General features: G+C 36.1%; 1 protein-coding gene across 1 annotated transcript in view; it reads right to left on the bottom strand.

The window, feature by feature from the left end:
- Positions 1-3730: 3730 nt before the first annotated feature.
- IL1RAPL2 (interleukin 1 receptor accessory protein like 2) overlaps positions 3731-17002 on the bottom strand; it is a 1151998-nt gene continuing 1138726 nt past the window's right edge. Inside the window, exon 11 of the mRNA XM_058713967.1 lies at positions 3731-6543. Within this exon, the coding sequence (XP_058569950.1) occupies positions 5849-6543 (695 nt within the window). The 3' untranslated portion in view covers positions 3731-5848. The remainder of the gene's footprint in view (positions 6544-17002) is intronic.

Raw genomic sequence — 17002 nt, 5'->3', positions numbered from 1 at the left:
GAATGATTTGTTTGACTGACAAAATGCTTAAGAAACTTTGATCTCCAACCACAAATTGATTTAGAATCCTAAAATCCTAGACCTAGACAGGACATAAAAAGATAATCTAATCCATTTTTCTTTTTAAAAAATTGAAAGTAATAAACAAAACTTGCTGAAAGAAGCAAATGAAAAAAACATCCCTCATATTTTTAAGGAATCCAGGAGCTGAAACTTCACAGATGCTCCCAAATTCATTTGTCCACTTAATTGAGACATGTGAAGTGAGCAACTTACTCTGTGACCAGTACTGTCTTGAGTAATTGGACTATAACAAAAAATAATATGTGACCACTGATCTTCAGAAACTGTCTATGCTGGTGTTTTCCACTTCTGAAGATAAACACTCTCCTTCCTATAAATTTACTGCTTATTTTTTTGTTTGTTTCATCTTCTGGCATTGTGGAAAAGAATTGCTCAGCATGTTACTAATTGAAACTATGTTCATTTGTTCATTAAATTCCACTTTCTTTTCCTCCTGGGAAAACAACTAGTCTACCCTCCCTCACCCTTTAATGTGAGTGGTTTTTATAGGCCATTTCGTGCCAACCTCTATGCCTTCTCTTTTTACCAATCTACTGGCTGAATGGAGAGAACTTCTTTGACCTAGAGGAGATCAGAGAAACAAAAAAGAAAGAGCCTATCTCTGAATGACTATGGAACACAGCCTCTCCCCATGAACTCATGCAATCCTCATTAGACTGGGATGTGAGCAAGCAGTGAATTTTATTGTGATAAGCTATAGATTTGGGTTGTCATCCTTTAAAGACAGTTATGTACTCTTATTAGTACAAGGTCCTTTATAAAATTTCCTTACCTGATGGTAATCATTCCACCTTCAATTTTGGTAAAAAAAGTGTTTCCTTGGGCTCAAGCCTTACATGGTTGTTAATTCTTTATTGTTCTTCACAGGACCACTCTGTGCACCTCCTCTGACCACTGCAACACACTTCAACATATCCCTTTTTGCTATTTGTAAATCTCTTCCAGTTTCTCTGCTTTAAAACTAGTGACAAACACCCTCAACCCTTGTCTTTTGGAGTTCCCTTTGATTGAATAATTTTAATTCCTTTATTTTCAGATCATAATTCTTTACTCCAAAGTGAAGTGAGGGATTTAAATAGAATCAGTAAGTAGATGAGACCTACAGGACCAAATTCATAAATTCTATCTTTGAAAATTTGAGATTACGTTTAGTGGAGTGAATGTAATTGTTCATTTCTAAAGCAGATCTGCAGAAGTACTTTGTCTTTCCTGACCACTATTCTCATTCAAACACTTCATAAGTTGCTCCAGTAGCAAATACACCTATCATTGTGTTGTCTCTATTCTTGTCCTTACAGTGTCAAGATGCTAAATTAAGAAAGTAAATTAAATACTCTAAGAGAATTCCTTTGGTGCAACTTTCTTGATCTTTGAAGTTTTTAATGACTTTTTAAAAAAAATTTCCACTTTTCACTTCACCACATCCTGCCACATCTTCTTCTTCCTTAGATTTGCCTTTTCTGTATACAGGTCACCATTCTCCATCTCTTATCACCTCTCACATGTGGACTATGACAATAACATCTCAATTAGTCTCCCTGTCACCATTCTTTCCCCCTCTTTAATTCTTCCTGCATCTACTACTGCATGAATGTTCCAACACCTCTCCTAGCCTTATTTATTTTATGCCCTCACACATATTTCTGCTCTTGCTAGTCAAATATGCTTGTTATCAGCTAAATGGGACTTATTTTCTCCTCAATCTTCACACGTGTTATTCTCTGCACTTGGGAAATTGCGTTTCTTCACCACTGTTCTTTGTATCCCAAACTCATCTCTTGCTCAATTTGGAACTGAATCATGCCACCTCACTTATCTACTGTGGATGTAAAATATTAATTCTCTTACACTGGAATATGTTTTGCAAATACTCCTTTCTTTGTGCATATGATGTATAAACTATTTAAAAACGGGGATTTAAATTAAGAAATATTTCTATTATATTTTATGTAATGGGCAGCAAACAGTGGGCACTCAATATTCGTGATTGACTTTAGTATTATCTGTAGAAAATGTGCTTGATCAAACAGCCGTGAACATTTGAGAAAATAAGTTTAGATGGGTGCAGGTGATTTTACAAGTTCTGATTTCATGGTAAGAAAACAGAACAATAAATAACTTTCTTAAATTGCTTATGGCTGATTTCAGTTCTAAAAGGTTAAGTTTTATATGAAAAAGTTTGAAGCTAATGATTATTGTTTATTAGACATCCCCATACATTCATCAAAAAGCTGTAATATTTAACAGTGTGACCTCCTATCAGATATCTTAGAACAAAAATGTATGAGTAATAGAGAAATTTGAGCCAGATAATTTTCAACATGAAATTCTCTCCCAGAAAAGAGAAACAACTATTGCAAGTGTTCAAACTTAACTGGTCACTATGGAGCTATATTTTGTGTTAACTTCATTCTGGTTTTATCAGTTCGCTATCTCACCTTGGGAAATGAATACAAGGAGCATTAAAGATTTATATGTACAATTTTCAGGTTATTTCCCATGGTCATTATTTAATTTTCTAGAAAACACTTGCTGAAAACCAACCAATTTATTTAAAAATAAAATGCCAAAGGGCAGTAAAATGCTTGAAACTAGTGGTTCTATACTCTTATAAGCCCTTCAATCACTAAGTGGGTCAGATAGTCTCCTCTTTTTTGTCAGCATTTGCTTCTTTCACACACCTGCCATTTTTCAACTTGTTACAGACATAATCCATAGGATATTAATCATTTCCATGTCCTCTTGAAACTACTCTATAAACTTCTCTTTCATAACTGAACCATTTCTCCACCCATTGCAATTTGTTTCCTACTTGTAAGACCCACAATGTTAGCTACAGATACTAACACAAAATATCAACTTTTCACACGATACTATCTTGGGCTCAAGCCTTACCCAAAGCCCACAAGTGTCTGTATGCATTTTTTTTAACTGAGAGTGATTGAAGGCAGAATAGATTTGGATTTAATTTAATTAAGGCTTAGAGGGAGGTGAGGAGAGATACCTTCATACCTCCTTTCAGGAACAATCCAGCTACCTTTCAGAATCTCCAGAGCTAGATTGAAGCCAATAGATTACCAAACCTGCCAGATTTTGTATTTTGCCAAATTGAAACATGTAGATGTTGACAATCTCCTGAGCATTGTTTATTCTTAATGTAGCTTTCACTTCCTGTATATCTATTGCTTTTATGCATTTCTTATTTGCCTCATAATTTCTGACATTTTCAAATTTTTTTTTACTTCAAAATTACCTCAATTTTTAAAAGTGCATATACTGCTGATAGATGAGCTAAATAAATTTGCTATGAACATATGGGAACTAATTACACTAATATTTTTCTAAATTTTCAAATCCATTTCAGTGAATAAGTGAGAAAACATTTTTCCTACTGTGTAAGCACCTGGAGGAATATATTATGTTCTAGACTAAATGTTTATTATACCCTATGGGTTATATCTTTTAAAAATCTCAGATGAAAATCAAATTTTGAATTGCCATCTAGAAATAAATTTTTATAGATAGTGTACACATTGGTTCCTGAAAATGGTAGAAAAGGTTTCTTGTCAAGTTCCCCAGCACAAGTGTGAATGCTCTGTTTTTGAGTACTTACTAGTAGTGAAAGGACACATTGTGGCCAGCCAACTCAAATTGCTACCCACGTTTAATCATTGTAAATAAGGGAAGCAGAGAGACCCATGTTATATTTTCAGAACTGGCATGCTCAATACAGAACTACTAGTTTAAAAATACCACTGAACATTCTATTTGAATTAATCTAGGCTTCTGTGAAAAACAAAATAATAAAAAGTACAATTGGTCACTTAAACATATGCTACTCATTCCATGCAGGTTATTAACTTAGTGATTACACATATCATTAAAGAACAATGAGAGTAAATACAACTCTATAACACTTGGAAAACAATTCAGAATTGATAAATTTCCATTTTGAAATATCTATTTTTTTTTACAGAAGCAAAATCACCTTTCTCAGTGGAAACAATACATCTATGAAACATGTATATATGTTGAACAGGATTTTTCAAAGGAGCAACTAATTGTCCCAATATGAAATGAACATGTATCACTGCTAAGCTTTTACATATTATTGGTGCATAATGCATTTTCTGAGAAGCTGGGTATAGAAAAGCAATGGAGAAACAAGTACTTTAAACAAAACCCACGGATCACAGAAAATCAATAACGTAAAGAAGGTGAAAGAAAAAATCAAAACATATTATCTAATATTCTCTTAAACATTTGAGTTTCACATTTACAAGAGCTGGGAAAATTCTTAATTTTTACACACTGTGTACATCTGTTCTTATTATATTTGTCCAAAAACATGATTTATGAACCATTTTCAAAATTCCAGAATCAGCCTTGATTAAAAATTGGCCCCCAAAAGCATCTTAGTTGAAAACACACCAAAATTGATTAATTGGAAAGAACACAAAGTAGTAATCCACAATAAATACTAGATACTAGATAGGGGCGCATTCCTTACAGCAAATTTATAATATTTTAGATCATTCATAGGTATTTTCTGGTGTGGTATAGTCACAGTCATAATGGGAGGGTGGAGAAGTTTAGTCTATAAAATATACTCTTTGAAGCACCAGGAATAGAGATACTTCTGCAGGAACCTTGCACACATGGCCAAGCAGACATTGTGTATGTACAGCATAGTCTCTTTCACAACTACATTTCAGATGAGAATAACTGCAATTGCTGCTCTACCACTAGTAAACTTGAATCATTTAGCACTTCATCTGTGAATATTGTTGTTTTACTTCTTTTCTACTGCGGACACTTGCAGTCAATATTTGTTTAAATTCAAACTCCAATGATGCTGTAAAAAAGTAGGAAGATGCTCACATCTTCATATAAAGCAGGTCAAGAGATCATTTGGAAAAATATCCAAATGTGAATTGTTAGGAAACAATAAAATTTGCATATTAAAATGTGTTTTCAAGTTTGTAAAACTTTTGAAATAGGCTAGAAAGCCATAAGAGTTGTTCAAAATCATCTTCAAAGAACTAGCAGCCTGTCTTCTCATTTGCTTAAGAATGCATATTGTTTGCCTTCCTACCACATCTTGCCTACAGAAGATGTGCTTGCCTATACAACAATAAGCTGCCATATTAGCTGCTGATTTAGTCTACAGAAGTTGTCCATTATGTTGAAGAACTTCCAAAATTTCGGTGACATTTTTTTCTTAACCGATCTTCCTCTACACACAATCTTCTAACTGGGGTGCTTCAACATGTCTTTCTTGATAATTCCTGATTTTTCAGTTATTCTGTAGAAGTTCTCTTTTCCCCCTTATACTTAGTCCAGAATTTTCAAATTCAATTAAAGTTAAGTTTTCCTTATTTGAAATGCCATGTTAATCTGAAATATACATAAATAGGGGGAGGTTTCTCATCTACTAAGTTTAAAGTCCAAATAGTATCATAAAACCTACTCTAAAACAACAGGATTTTTACATTTTTATTTTCAGGAAGAAATAAAAACTACACATTGAAACAAGGTACTATACTACAAAAGCAGGTCCTTCTTTACACCCACTATTCTGCAAATGTAAACAAAAATTTTAAGTACAAAAGGGATTCTGTGCCTTTCCCTCTGAACACTTTTTCAGCACCTCAGTGTTATTAGGTGTACTTTATGCTTGGCTTAGCAGAAATTCTGTTCTATGTATGTTCTGTTCTGTTCTATGTATGTTCACATAGATGTTTAGAGGACTTCAGAGTTTTCACTACCAAATATCACTGGTGCTAAGCTCTTTGGATGATAAAGGTAGCAGGGAATTGTTCTTATGAAATTCCTGGGTATCTTTCAGGGCATTATTAAGGGGTAGCTGTCCATTGAGAAGCGTCAGAGGCAGGTTGCAATAAGTGTGGTGGTTGCCTAAGGAAGGTACTGGCAAGGTGGTGGTTGGCATCTCATGTTTATAACCTCTGCAACAGTGTCTCATTTGCATTGAATCTGAATGGTGGAAATCAGGGAGAGCAGCTTGAGATGACACCAGAGAGGTCGAGGTACTGGTCATAGCAATAGAGGGTATAGGCTGGAGTTCTCCAAAAAGTCCTTGTTCTGCAGAGTCCAGAACATGACACCGAGAAAGCATTTCTTTTTTCTTGATGGGCATTTCATATACTAATTGCTTCCAAAACTTAGAATTTAATTTGCTGCTTTTTGGTCCCTTCCACTTGATTAGGGACAGAAGTTTGATGCTGCGCTTTAGTGATTCTACTTCCTGGCAATTCACCTTTCCTCTTAATTCTGTACACTCAATCAAAATCACTTTGATTTCTCCACTGACTAGTATGTTATGGAGTCTGCTTTCCAATTCGAAAATACTCCATCCTCGTCTGAGAATATAGTCTGGAGTTAGCACGATAATAAGTCTTCTGCTTTGCTCAACACATCTTGTGAGATCTTCAATGTATGCTACAAATCACAGAAAGAGAGAAAGAGTAAAATAAAGACATTTCCAGTCTTTAATGCATTAGGTTTGCACTCTAATATAGCAAAAAGCCAGTCTTTCGCTAAGGTATATCACATTTTCTTGCATTGCACATTCACAAAGTCCATTTCCTTAAAAATAACAATAAAAAGACTCTGCTTATACTATTTATTTTATTCCCCTCATTATTACTTACAGTGTTCTGTCGATGAATACAAATGCTGACTTCCTCAGAGTTCAGCTGTATTTAAGTTATTTTTATTTATTTAATCATTTAATTCAAGGCAGTCTTCCAGGTTAGTGCTTGAGGTGAACATCAGATTGACAAAAAGAGAAATGGAGCTGTTTAATGAATGAAGGGCCACTTTTTTGTGGGTTGGCTTTGGTTTTTCCCCTAGTTTTAAACTACTAAACAATTGGGGGGTTTATGTGTATGAGCTACTTCAAAGATAATTGTGATAGAAATAGTTGAAAATCTCTTCTAGAATCATAGCTTGTTTCTCAGAATAACTTTTATCTGCAACCTTAGGTTCCCAATTTTGCCCTTCAAACTAAGAGACAGGGAAGTGGTGTGTGTGTGTGTGTGTGTGTGTGTGTGTGCCCATGAGTTTAATTTGAACCAGCTGCTCTTTGTTCTGGGGAAGAGTAAGGGGTGAAGTCAGAGATGGGGGATCGTACTGAATGAACAGTAAAGGAGGAATCTATCAGTTGAGAGGTCTTTGCCCTACTTTGTGGAACAATTCTGAGAGTGAGGTGAATATGTTATATAGTCTTTTCATGGTAGAAAAACACCCAACTAATGCTAGATTGATTTATCCTGTGGAATAATCCTTTTGTAATCATGCTTCCCAAAGTCTTATCCGCCAAAAATGGAAACACACACGTTAACAAACGGAGACTTGGACACAGGTGCGGCAACAGAGAGCTGTCTTTACTAAGCAGAGCACAAGGCTTTGTCTAATGTACAGTGCCCTCTAGCAGAAGCAGTGCTTACAGAAGCGTAGCAACACTTGTCACTGCAAATCTGCCAAAGGTTACAGACTGCATTCAAAGAGTCACGTCCAGTACATAGTGTGGGGCCACCAAACAGCCCAGTACAAGTCATTTGAAAAGAGAAACTTATTTTACAAATGCATATTTTACAGATATCTCTCTTTTCCAGTGTTTTATTTCCACCACTAGGTAGCAAGAACACTTTTGCAAGTGAAAATGAGTAAACTTTCTACACAGCCTATAGAGAAACAAAAAACTTTTTAAGACATACACATTGAAATTGCCCATTTAACAATTTGTTGTTACTATTGTTTTGGTTTTTACTTAATACATTTCATGACTTTCTCATGCAGTAGTACAATGACTGTTTATAAGGCAACTTCTAGGTGTAGTGGGAACCTCTTAAGAATTTTAAGAGATTATGTATTCAGGGAAAAATCAGCATTGAAATCTGTAAAAAAATAAAGGCAAATAAAATAAATAAAAGCAAAAAACAAAGCAAAATAAAAACACCACACAAGCAGCAATGGGGAAATTATCACTTTGTAATTATCACTTAGAGAACTGGTGAAACAGAATGAAAGGAAAGGTAGAAACTTTCAATAGAGTGGAAAAATATTATCCCAATGTATCAACAGCTCTGACTCTTCATTTTCTTCCTTTCTTCCTGCTCCCAAAAAGAAAGAAGTTATGTGGGAACCTTCATCATTAGAAGTTGGATCTGTAAGATACAGTAAAATAAACTATCATGCATCTTTCCCATTATTCTTTTCACCTTTCCTCCACACAAAGCAAAGCAAAACAAAACAAAAAAAACCCAAACTCAAAATTATGGCATGAGTGTAGGAGTCCATGAAAATACAATTTTTCCACTTAAATTATGAGTTAATTAATTTTACATTGGAATTCATTACAAAATAATCTACCAAAGGGTTATTCTGAGTAGTATTATTCCCTCATTATTCAGCTTTTCCTTTAATTAAAAAAAATCTATACAAGAGTACATGTGTCAACATAAACTATGCTTCCATGAGTAACCCTTTTTCTATGTGTTGGGATGTAGTCTAATTTACTTTTTTTTTCAATATATGAAATTTATTGTCAAATTGGTTTCCATACAACACCCAGTGCTCATCCCAAAAGGTGCCCTCCTCAATACCCATCACCCACCCTCCCCTCCCTCCCACCCCCCATCAACCCTCAGTTTGTTCTCAGTTTTTAAGAGTCTCTTATGCTTTGGCTCTCTCCTACTCTGACCTCTTTTTTTTTTCTTCCCCTTCCCCATGGGTTTCTGTTAAGTTTCTCAGGATCCACCTAAGAGTGAAAACATATGGTATCTGTCTTTCTCTGTATGGCTTATTTCACTTAGCATCACACTCTCCAGTTCCATCCACGTTGCTACAAAGGGCCATATTTCGTTCTTTCTCATTGCCATGTAGTACTCCATTGTGTATATAAACCACAATTTCTTTATCCATTCATCAGTTGATGGACATTTAGGCTCTTTCCATAATTTGGCTATTGTTGAGAGTGCTGCTATAAACATTGGGGTACAAGTGCCCCTATGCATCAGTACTCCTGTATCCCTTGGGTAAATTCCTAGCAGTGCTATTTCTGGGTCATAGGGTAGGTCTATTTTTTAATTTTCTGAGGAACCTCCACACTGTTTTCCAGAGTGCCTGCACATGAAAAGATCTAATTTACTTTTTAACTATACTATTAAAATCAAAAAGTATATCTATCTATACATATCTCTACTTAAAAAATTACAACTCAGGTGTCTACAGAATTAAGAGAAACTATACACATATATACTAAATGATTTTATTGGGATTCATGGGCTTTGGCTTTTTCTATCTCCTTTCTTGAATGGGGAAGGGAACAGAGTACATTTTTTCCCTCAATTGGTATGGTTCTCCTTCTTCATCTGTCTATTATATTTCACTATTTGAGAGCTAAGCCAAATGCAGCATTTAACATTTTAGGGGCTTCTTAGAGATTCATTAGACAGAATTTGCATTTTCCCCCAGAAGGAATGACTGCCAGGACAGATTCCACTATGCTCAGCTGTGCAGTGTGTGGGTGTTGAAGGGAAACTTGGATAGAGGGAGTGGTCCCTGTCTCCTGCATACTACACTGGCTATGCTTATCCTGGCAAAGCCTAGTGGAGAGTTGAGGCAACCATCCAGATAATTCCGGCTGAAAACCTGCTGTGGAAGAAAAAAGGTCTGAATTATCCTGGTTTGCCCTATATATACATTAATCATATGCACTGGAGTCAGTCAGTCAGAACATCAAAAATTTCCCTGGGCAGACACAGCCCAAGTGTCCCAAAGAAAACATGAGCCATTTGCTTGGGCCCTGAATTTCGTGTTCCATTTCACTTGGTGAAAAACCAAGTGGAAGTTTTCAGATGTGGAGCCCATATTTCGCTTCTTGGGATGGTGATCAGTGGCTGGGCAGCAACCTCAATGTTTGAAAGCAGCTGGGGAGGTGCCTCTTAATGCTGCCTGGCTCTAAGGAAAAGAAGGAGAGACTGTGCACTAACTTCCATATTCTGGCTCTCTCCCTGTTTTTCTCTCTGTTTTTTTTTCCACCCCCACCCCTTGCTCCTCTATACCTCTCTCTTTCTCTTTTTCTGTCCTTTCTCCTTCTTGTCCTTTATCTCCCTCTTTGCTTTCTTGTTCACTCTTTCTTTCTGCCTTTCCCTCTCTTGCTCTCCCTTCCTTTCTCATCTATCTCCCTTTGCCCCTTCCTCCCTTCTTAAGTCTTTTCTTTCTTTCTCTTTATCTTTGAGAAAAAAACCAGGACCTAGCCATCATGGAAAATATAAGTAAGTTAACAAGAGACCAAACAGGTAGAGTTAACATTTTTTACTTGCTAATCCTTAGTCAGGGAGTTGTTGCTGGCTTTTAAGCAGCAAGCGCCCCAAATAATTTCCCTCTTACTCCCAGGTTGCATTTCTGCATCCAATGACTATGAACTGGAGCCTGATCCATTAGGAACATGTCCTGTTTTTGTATGGTCTGCGAGCAAGGAATATTTTTTTAAAGGTTATATAAAAAAAGAATATGATGTAACAGAGACCATATATGACCCACAAAGCTAAAAATAGTTACTATCTGGACCTTCACAGAGAAAGTTTTCTGTCCCTGAATTAGAGACTAATCAGGGTGTTTAGGTTTGGAAAAGTTCAAAATAAACTAAGCAGAAACAGGTATCATGTTAAGACATTGCTGATCCATAGCTAGTGTAGTCTCTGACAGGCAGTGGTGTTTGCCATGGTAGGGCTGTGGTTTTGCAGGGGACATTTTAGAAACCTTCAGAAACCATTTAAAAAGCTTGTTACCATGAAGAGATAATAAGGAAACTTAAAAAAATCCCTAAATCCACAACACACATGAATATTCATTAAATCTTGCCTTGACTTATTCAGGCAAATTTAGCAACTGAGTACCAAGAATCCCTTAAAAGGCTCTTTTTCCACATAAAAAATATAAAATATCCCTTAAATAAAAGGTCATTAAGGTATTTATTTGCAGAGTTTTGTTTGAAGTAACTTATGATGACAGAAAAGACTAAACAGGCCTGGTGCTGATAGCCTTCTGCTTCTCTAGACAAGGCTATGAAACTACACCAAATTATCAGACATGAAATAAAGCTGATTATGATTAATTTATTTGTGATCTTTACATGGTAAAGAAAAAAATCCCCTTGAATGTAGTTTTGATAGGGGTGCTTAAGTTGGTATAAATTCATTTTTCACATAAGTGAAAACCTTTTTTCTTTTGTTTATTTGGGAGTTGACAGAGATTGGAAAACATTATAGAAAGGAAATGCATTGTCACTAGGCCCTCTTTGGGATGTGTACATATTAGAGAAGTGAAGAAAGGTCAAGCCAACAGGAAACAAGGAAAGTGACTTCCTAAACTATTAAAAGGAAAGCAAATTCAATTAAAAAATTCCTTTCAGGGACAGTTGTATAAACCAAAATTACAGTGCATTTAGAAAAGTAGAATTAGATCTACAAAAGTGACTTGAAAATAGGACACTTATTTAAAAAGCAAAAAAAGTAAACTGAAGAAATAAATAAAACAATAAAATAGAAGCAGGAAGAATGGCACTCACAAGAAATTGCTTCTAATGGGATGTATTTACTTTTCCAAAAGAACTCAGTACTCCCCTAAATCTCAGGCTCTCAATTGTGCAAGGGAGAAAATTACCTGTATATTTAGGAATTTCTATGAGGTGTTGCTATTACTGACTAACCATCTGATTTATCAAACTAATCAATTAGCTATTTGTAAATGATCTTTATGTTGACACTCCTACTTAACTCAGGGTCATTTTAAAAAAGTTGAAAGACAAATAGTTTGTAGACAAAGACATGATTTACTATTTTTCCAGGTTCAAATAATAGTTTGATATACTTAAACCCACAGCTATGTACATCCCCTATCAGTTAAACAGACAAATCATTTGGGTAAGATAGGATGCATTAATACAGAGACTACTTCATTAATCTTTGGCAAACACTAGCTAACTCACAGCTATCAACAGTGGTATTTATAAAACTTATGGGCTAATATATAAAGACTTAAAACCAAAATTTAATTTCTAAATTGCAATTAGAAATGAGGTTTTTTTCAGAGAGACAGAGAGTGAGAGAGAAAGAGCATGTGTGCAAGCAGAGAGGGTTAGAGGGAGAGGAGAGAGAAAGAATCTCAAGCAGGCTCCACACCCAGCACAGCCTAATGTGGGGCTCCATCTCAAGACCTTGAGATCATGACCTTAGCCAAAATCAAAAATCAGATGCTTAACCGACTGAGCCACCCAGGCACCCCAAAAATGAGTTTTAATTGATTGAGATGGGTCCTTTCCATGACTGGTATGGAGAAGCCAGAAAAATAATATAGGTTTCCTGTGTATCAAAGAAAAAAATGTATTATTCAACACTCTATATTTGGGAAAATTATTAGCCCTCTGGTATAACTAGAAACTTGCTTACAGTGAGGTACTTTATCATGTAGTCTCACTGAAAATACTATCTGCTTTATAAATAATGATGTTTAATGCTAACTTACTGAAAGAGTTGTACAGGTTGATAACATGACTCTTTATCTTGGCTGATATTACCAAAGATTTGGGTCTTAATTCTGCCTCTGGCAGATGTAAGATTCTGTCTGTGTTGTCTGCCACAAAGATTGGGGCTATGAAAATTTTATGTAACTGTGTGTGTGTGTGTGTGTGTGTGTGTGTGTGTAGAAAGGAGAGGCTTTCTTTTTTTATTTTTTTAATGTTTATTTATTTTTGAGAGACAGATCACAAGTGGGAGAGGGGCAGAGATAGAGAAAGACACAGAACCTGAAGCAGGCTCCAGTTTCTGAGCTGTCAGCTCAAGCCTGACATCGGGCTCGAACCCACAACTGTGAGATCATGACTTGGGCTGAAGTTGGACGCTTAACCGACTGAGCCACCCAGGTGCCCCAAAAGTAGGGGCTTTCTAAACAATGTGTGATATTACTTACCCTACAAAAACTTTCTCTGTCCCCACCTTCCAAGCCCTTGGCTTGATAATTCATAAATAGCTCATTGGGCTAAATGTTTTGGTAAGAGTTTTTTCTCTACTGACTAATGTTAAGGTTCCTAATTAATTCTGGTTGATAAGTCTATCAATGGTTAACATGGATTTGCTGAGACCTTGTAAGTATAGCAAACTATATTCACAGTTTTGACTTTGAAGTCTATATTTCTGGTAGTGAATCCTTTACTTTTGCTATTATATTTTATGTGTGCATGGGTGGGAAAGCATGACAGTAGGCAGAATCTACTCTGGAATATTGTCCACATCTTTAAATTCTTTCTCATCTCTCTTCACCTCTTTACCAAGAGTAGAGGTAGGTAAGGGAACACATTCAGAGAATATTGAAGGAAAGATAATGTGGAGAGTTAGCAAAAAGTCTGCAAAATATCCTTCCCCTTCTCTTTTCTCCCTTAACCTCATACCCTGGAAACTTGTGGATACAACTAATTTCAATAAGTTCAATCTTAGTAAATATGGAACAAGACTAGTTGATCCTTATATTGTCTTTTCTGTGGCTCCTTTGTACTTAAAGACAATTTTATTATGGTCTTCTACTCTTTTTTAAGGTGCCTGTTCTTTGTGCCCCTCAAGCAGTAAATTTCTTGATTGAAATTCTACACAATTCTTCCTTAATCTCAAACTTTCATGAGAAACCTCAGTCCATTGACCTCAGTACATTTTGGGCATATTGGGGTACAGTTCCCTTTCTCTTGACTCTAACATGAAGGGGATAGTGGATATATCTAATTTTATTCCATGTGATTAAACTGCACACAATGTGTTAAATTTCCATGGTTGTGCATGTCACCCCTGCCTCACACTTTTTAGGTCACAGACATCAGATTGCCTAGAAAAGGATTTTATTACTCCCCAAGGACAATTTACTTGAATGGTGTCCAATATGTCTAGCTATTAGAGGAACTATTGGCAATGAGTACTTACAGACCCATGTACAAAAATGTTTTTTTTTTGCATGCCTCACTTAGAAGTGACTAGGCATCATCTGACACCAGATGTATTCTCCACTCATTTGTCATTTCATTGTCAGCACAATCACATGGCTAGCACTAAGCATTGAAAAACTGAAGATTAGAATAGTGAGGAAATGCAAGAATGTAATCATACATTATCATTTTCCCCTTAAATTACTGAAGGAGTCATAAGATTGTTGAGTTTCACTCACTCAATTACTTCTTCAGTAACACTGATACTTGAGGCCAAATTCATAAATATAACTTCAACAGACATAGCTGTTCAAACATATGTATGACCAGTGCAATAATACATTGCAATGAATAACTCACATAGAGATCCCCATAATCTTTCTATGAATAGAAGGAAAAATTGAAGTAAATGCCTTTGAAGAATTTTCTCTTCAAATTCCACTTCGATATTTATAGATTTTTTGAAAGCCTCAGTCAAACTGGCTCAATTTAGAATTGTTAATAAATATTGCATATGCATTTTTTAAGTACCTTGATTGCTTTCTCTTAAAAGCAAACAAAAGCTACAGGATTGGATTGTTTCTACTTTTAGTTTTAGAATGCTATTTTCTCCAACTGATCAGTAGTCCTCCACCTAATTCAATAACATTTTATAGTTTTATGTTTTTTAATCCCTTCAGAAACACTGAGATATGATAGGCTAGAGAACCTACATGGTACTCATCCAAAAATGTCCTCAATCTCAGGATCTCAATTGCACAGCTGGGTTCTATTGGTCACATGTCAGCTTCAGAGCACATCTGTTCATTCCTCAAGGATCCACTAGGCCCCATGAACACAATGTGCTCTGTGTACAGTACTTTCCACCACAAAACTCAGCAGCTGCAGGGGTGAGAAAAATCTCTACTTCTCAAATTTGTGTCTCTAGGCAGTGTGAGTAGGGTATTTTCTATCTGGTTTTCTTTTGGTTGCTTGTCAGTTCTGACATTCAGACGGCTGTTGGCAACAAAGTTGCTTTTGCTATTCTCAGGACTGATGTTTCTAGCCTGGGAAGAGACAAACCAAATTTTTACTGGAAAGTAGGAATTTTTGCCACATTCAGGCACTAAACCTGAGAAAACATAAGGAAGATTCTGGCCACAGGCTCAAGAATGGAAAGGTAGGTCACCGCCAGGAAAATAATGTCCAGATCTGAAGCCTTTCAGTTTTAGCCTTCAGGAAAAATATTTGTGTCAAATCTCCCCATCTCTGCTGGTTCATGATGGCCAAAGCATACTTCCCTAGAAGGGCATGTCGTAACAGTACAGACACCACCTCATCTTGGAAAGTGACATGTTTCTATTGAAACTTTTTGAGAACTCTTGGTCATATGAGGAAGAGACAGAGAGACAGAGACAGAGACAGAGACAGAGACAGAAGGAAGGTGGCGGGGGAGTCTCATTCATGTACTCTTGAAGTTGTATGCATTGAAAAGTTTTGTATGTTAATGAGATTGAGTTGGAATACCATAAGAGTGGTACAAAGGAAATTGAAGAGACATCAAAAGTGAAGACATTAAATATTAATGGGTTAATGTTGACCTCATTAATTTCATTCATAGAAAATTATTGTTGTAGATCAAGGATGATATTATGAAGTCTGCTTTTATAATCCTCAAAGGCCTCATTGCTAGTTTTTGGAGGAAGTTGTAGTCTTGGGTCAACATGTTTTAAATGAGATGTGAGGGACAAACATAGCTTATAATATTGTAACTAGTTCCCCGCCCCCCAGGAATGTGTCTATATTTATATAGCATAACCTGTTAAATCTGTACCAATGGCTGCAAATACAGACCACAGAAGCTTCTTTAATAACACACATACACCAAGTCCAAAATGCTCTACTCTGTCATTCATGTGGAAATCAAGTATATTATTCATATACTTCATCGACTTCCTGAAGGCGTGCTAAAAATGCCAAGGAAAAACTCGTTAATCGTGACATGGTGACTGCTCAGCCAGCTCTGAAATGTTGATGGAAAAAGAAAAATTGTCAAAGGACCTTTTTAAGAACTTCTGCAGGTTACACTCACGAATCAGAATTCAGAGAACATGAATTTCCTCATTCAGGAAGGAAGGATTAAAATCAAACACCCTCCAGTGGTTGCATCTAAAAACTGCATAGTTGTCCAAAATGGCTTACTTGTAAAAGGAGTCTTCCTGTGTACCACTGAGTACCCAGGATCCAAGTCCCTGCTCAGTCTGATGGTTGTATAATCTCAAAAAAAAATTAAAATTATCTTCTATGGACTATAAAATGTCTGCCATCCTAGTGACTTTTTGGGTGTTTTTCTGTTAAGTTCTTTAAATGTCAGGGTATACTAGGTGACAACTTCCTACTATCTTTTATTCAGTGTGCTATAGTCCCCAACTCAAATCTTGTAGTTTTGAGCTAGGAAATACAGCTTATATACACCTCACACTCTATGGTCAAGGAGGATGATCAGGCCTGTCTTTGATACACCAAAACAGCTAATTAATTTTAATCAATTTATCCAAACAAATAGCTAAGTCAGTGAGGTGTAAAATATTCTACCACCTGTTTGGCTAAATTGACACAGCATGCTGATTCATTTGACCTGAGACATCACCAAAACAGACTATATGGGAGCATTAAGAAGACATAATTTGGGGATGCATCTCTTTCACCCTCATGGTGTTTGGGTCTGACTCTCACCTATACACAATAGCTTCTTCTTTACATAATAAGCCAAGTATCATCTACTGAATCTTAGGTAAAGTGGTTTTCCTGTGTTCCATGTTGTCCCATTTCCCTCTTTTTTTTTTAATTTTTTTAATGTTTATTTATTTTTGAGACAGAGAGAGACAGAGCATGAATGGGGGAGGGTCAGAGAGAGAAGGAGACACAGAACCTGAAACAGGC

This window comes from Neofelis nebulosa, chromosome X, assembly GCF_028018385.1.
Source record: "Neofelis nebulosa isolate mNeoNeb1 chromosome X, mNeoNeb1.pri, whole genome shotgun sequence".
NCBI classification, from domain to species: domain Eukaryota; kingdom Metazoa; phylum Chordata; class Mammalia; order Carnivora; family Felidae; genus Neofelis; species Neofelis nebulosa.
Note: the sequence above shows the minus strand (reverse complement) of the source record. Positions and strands in the feature narration are given on the sequence as shown.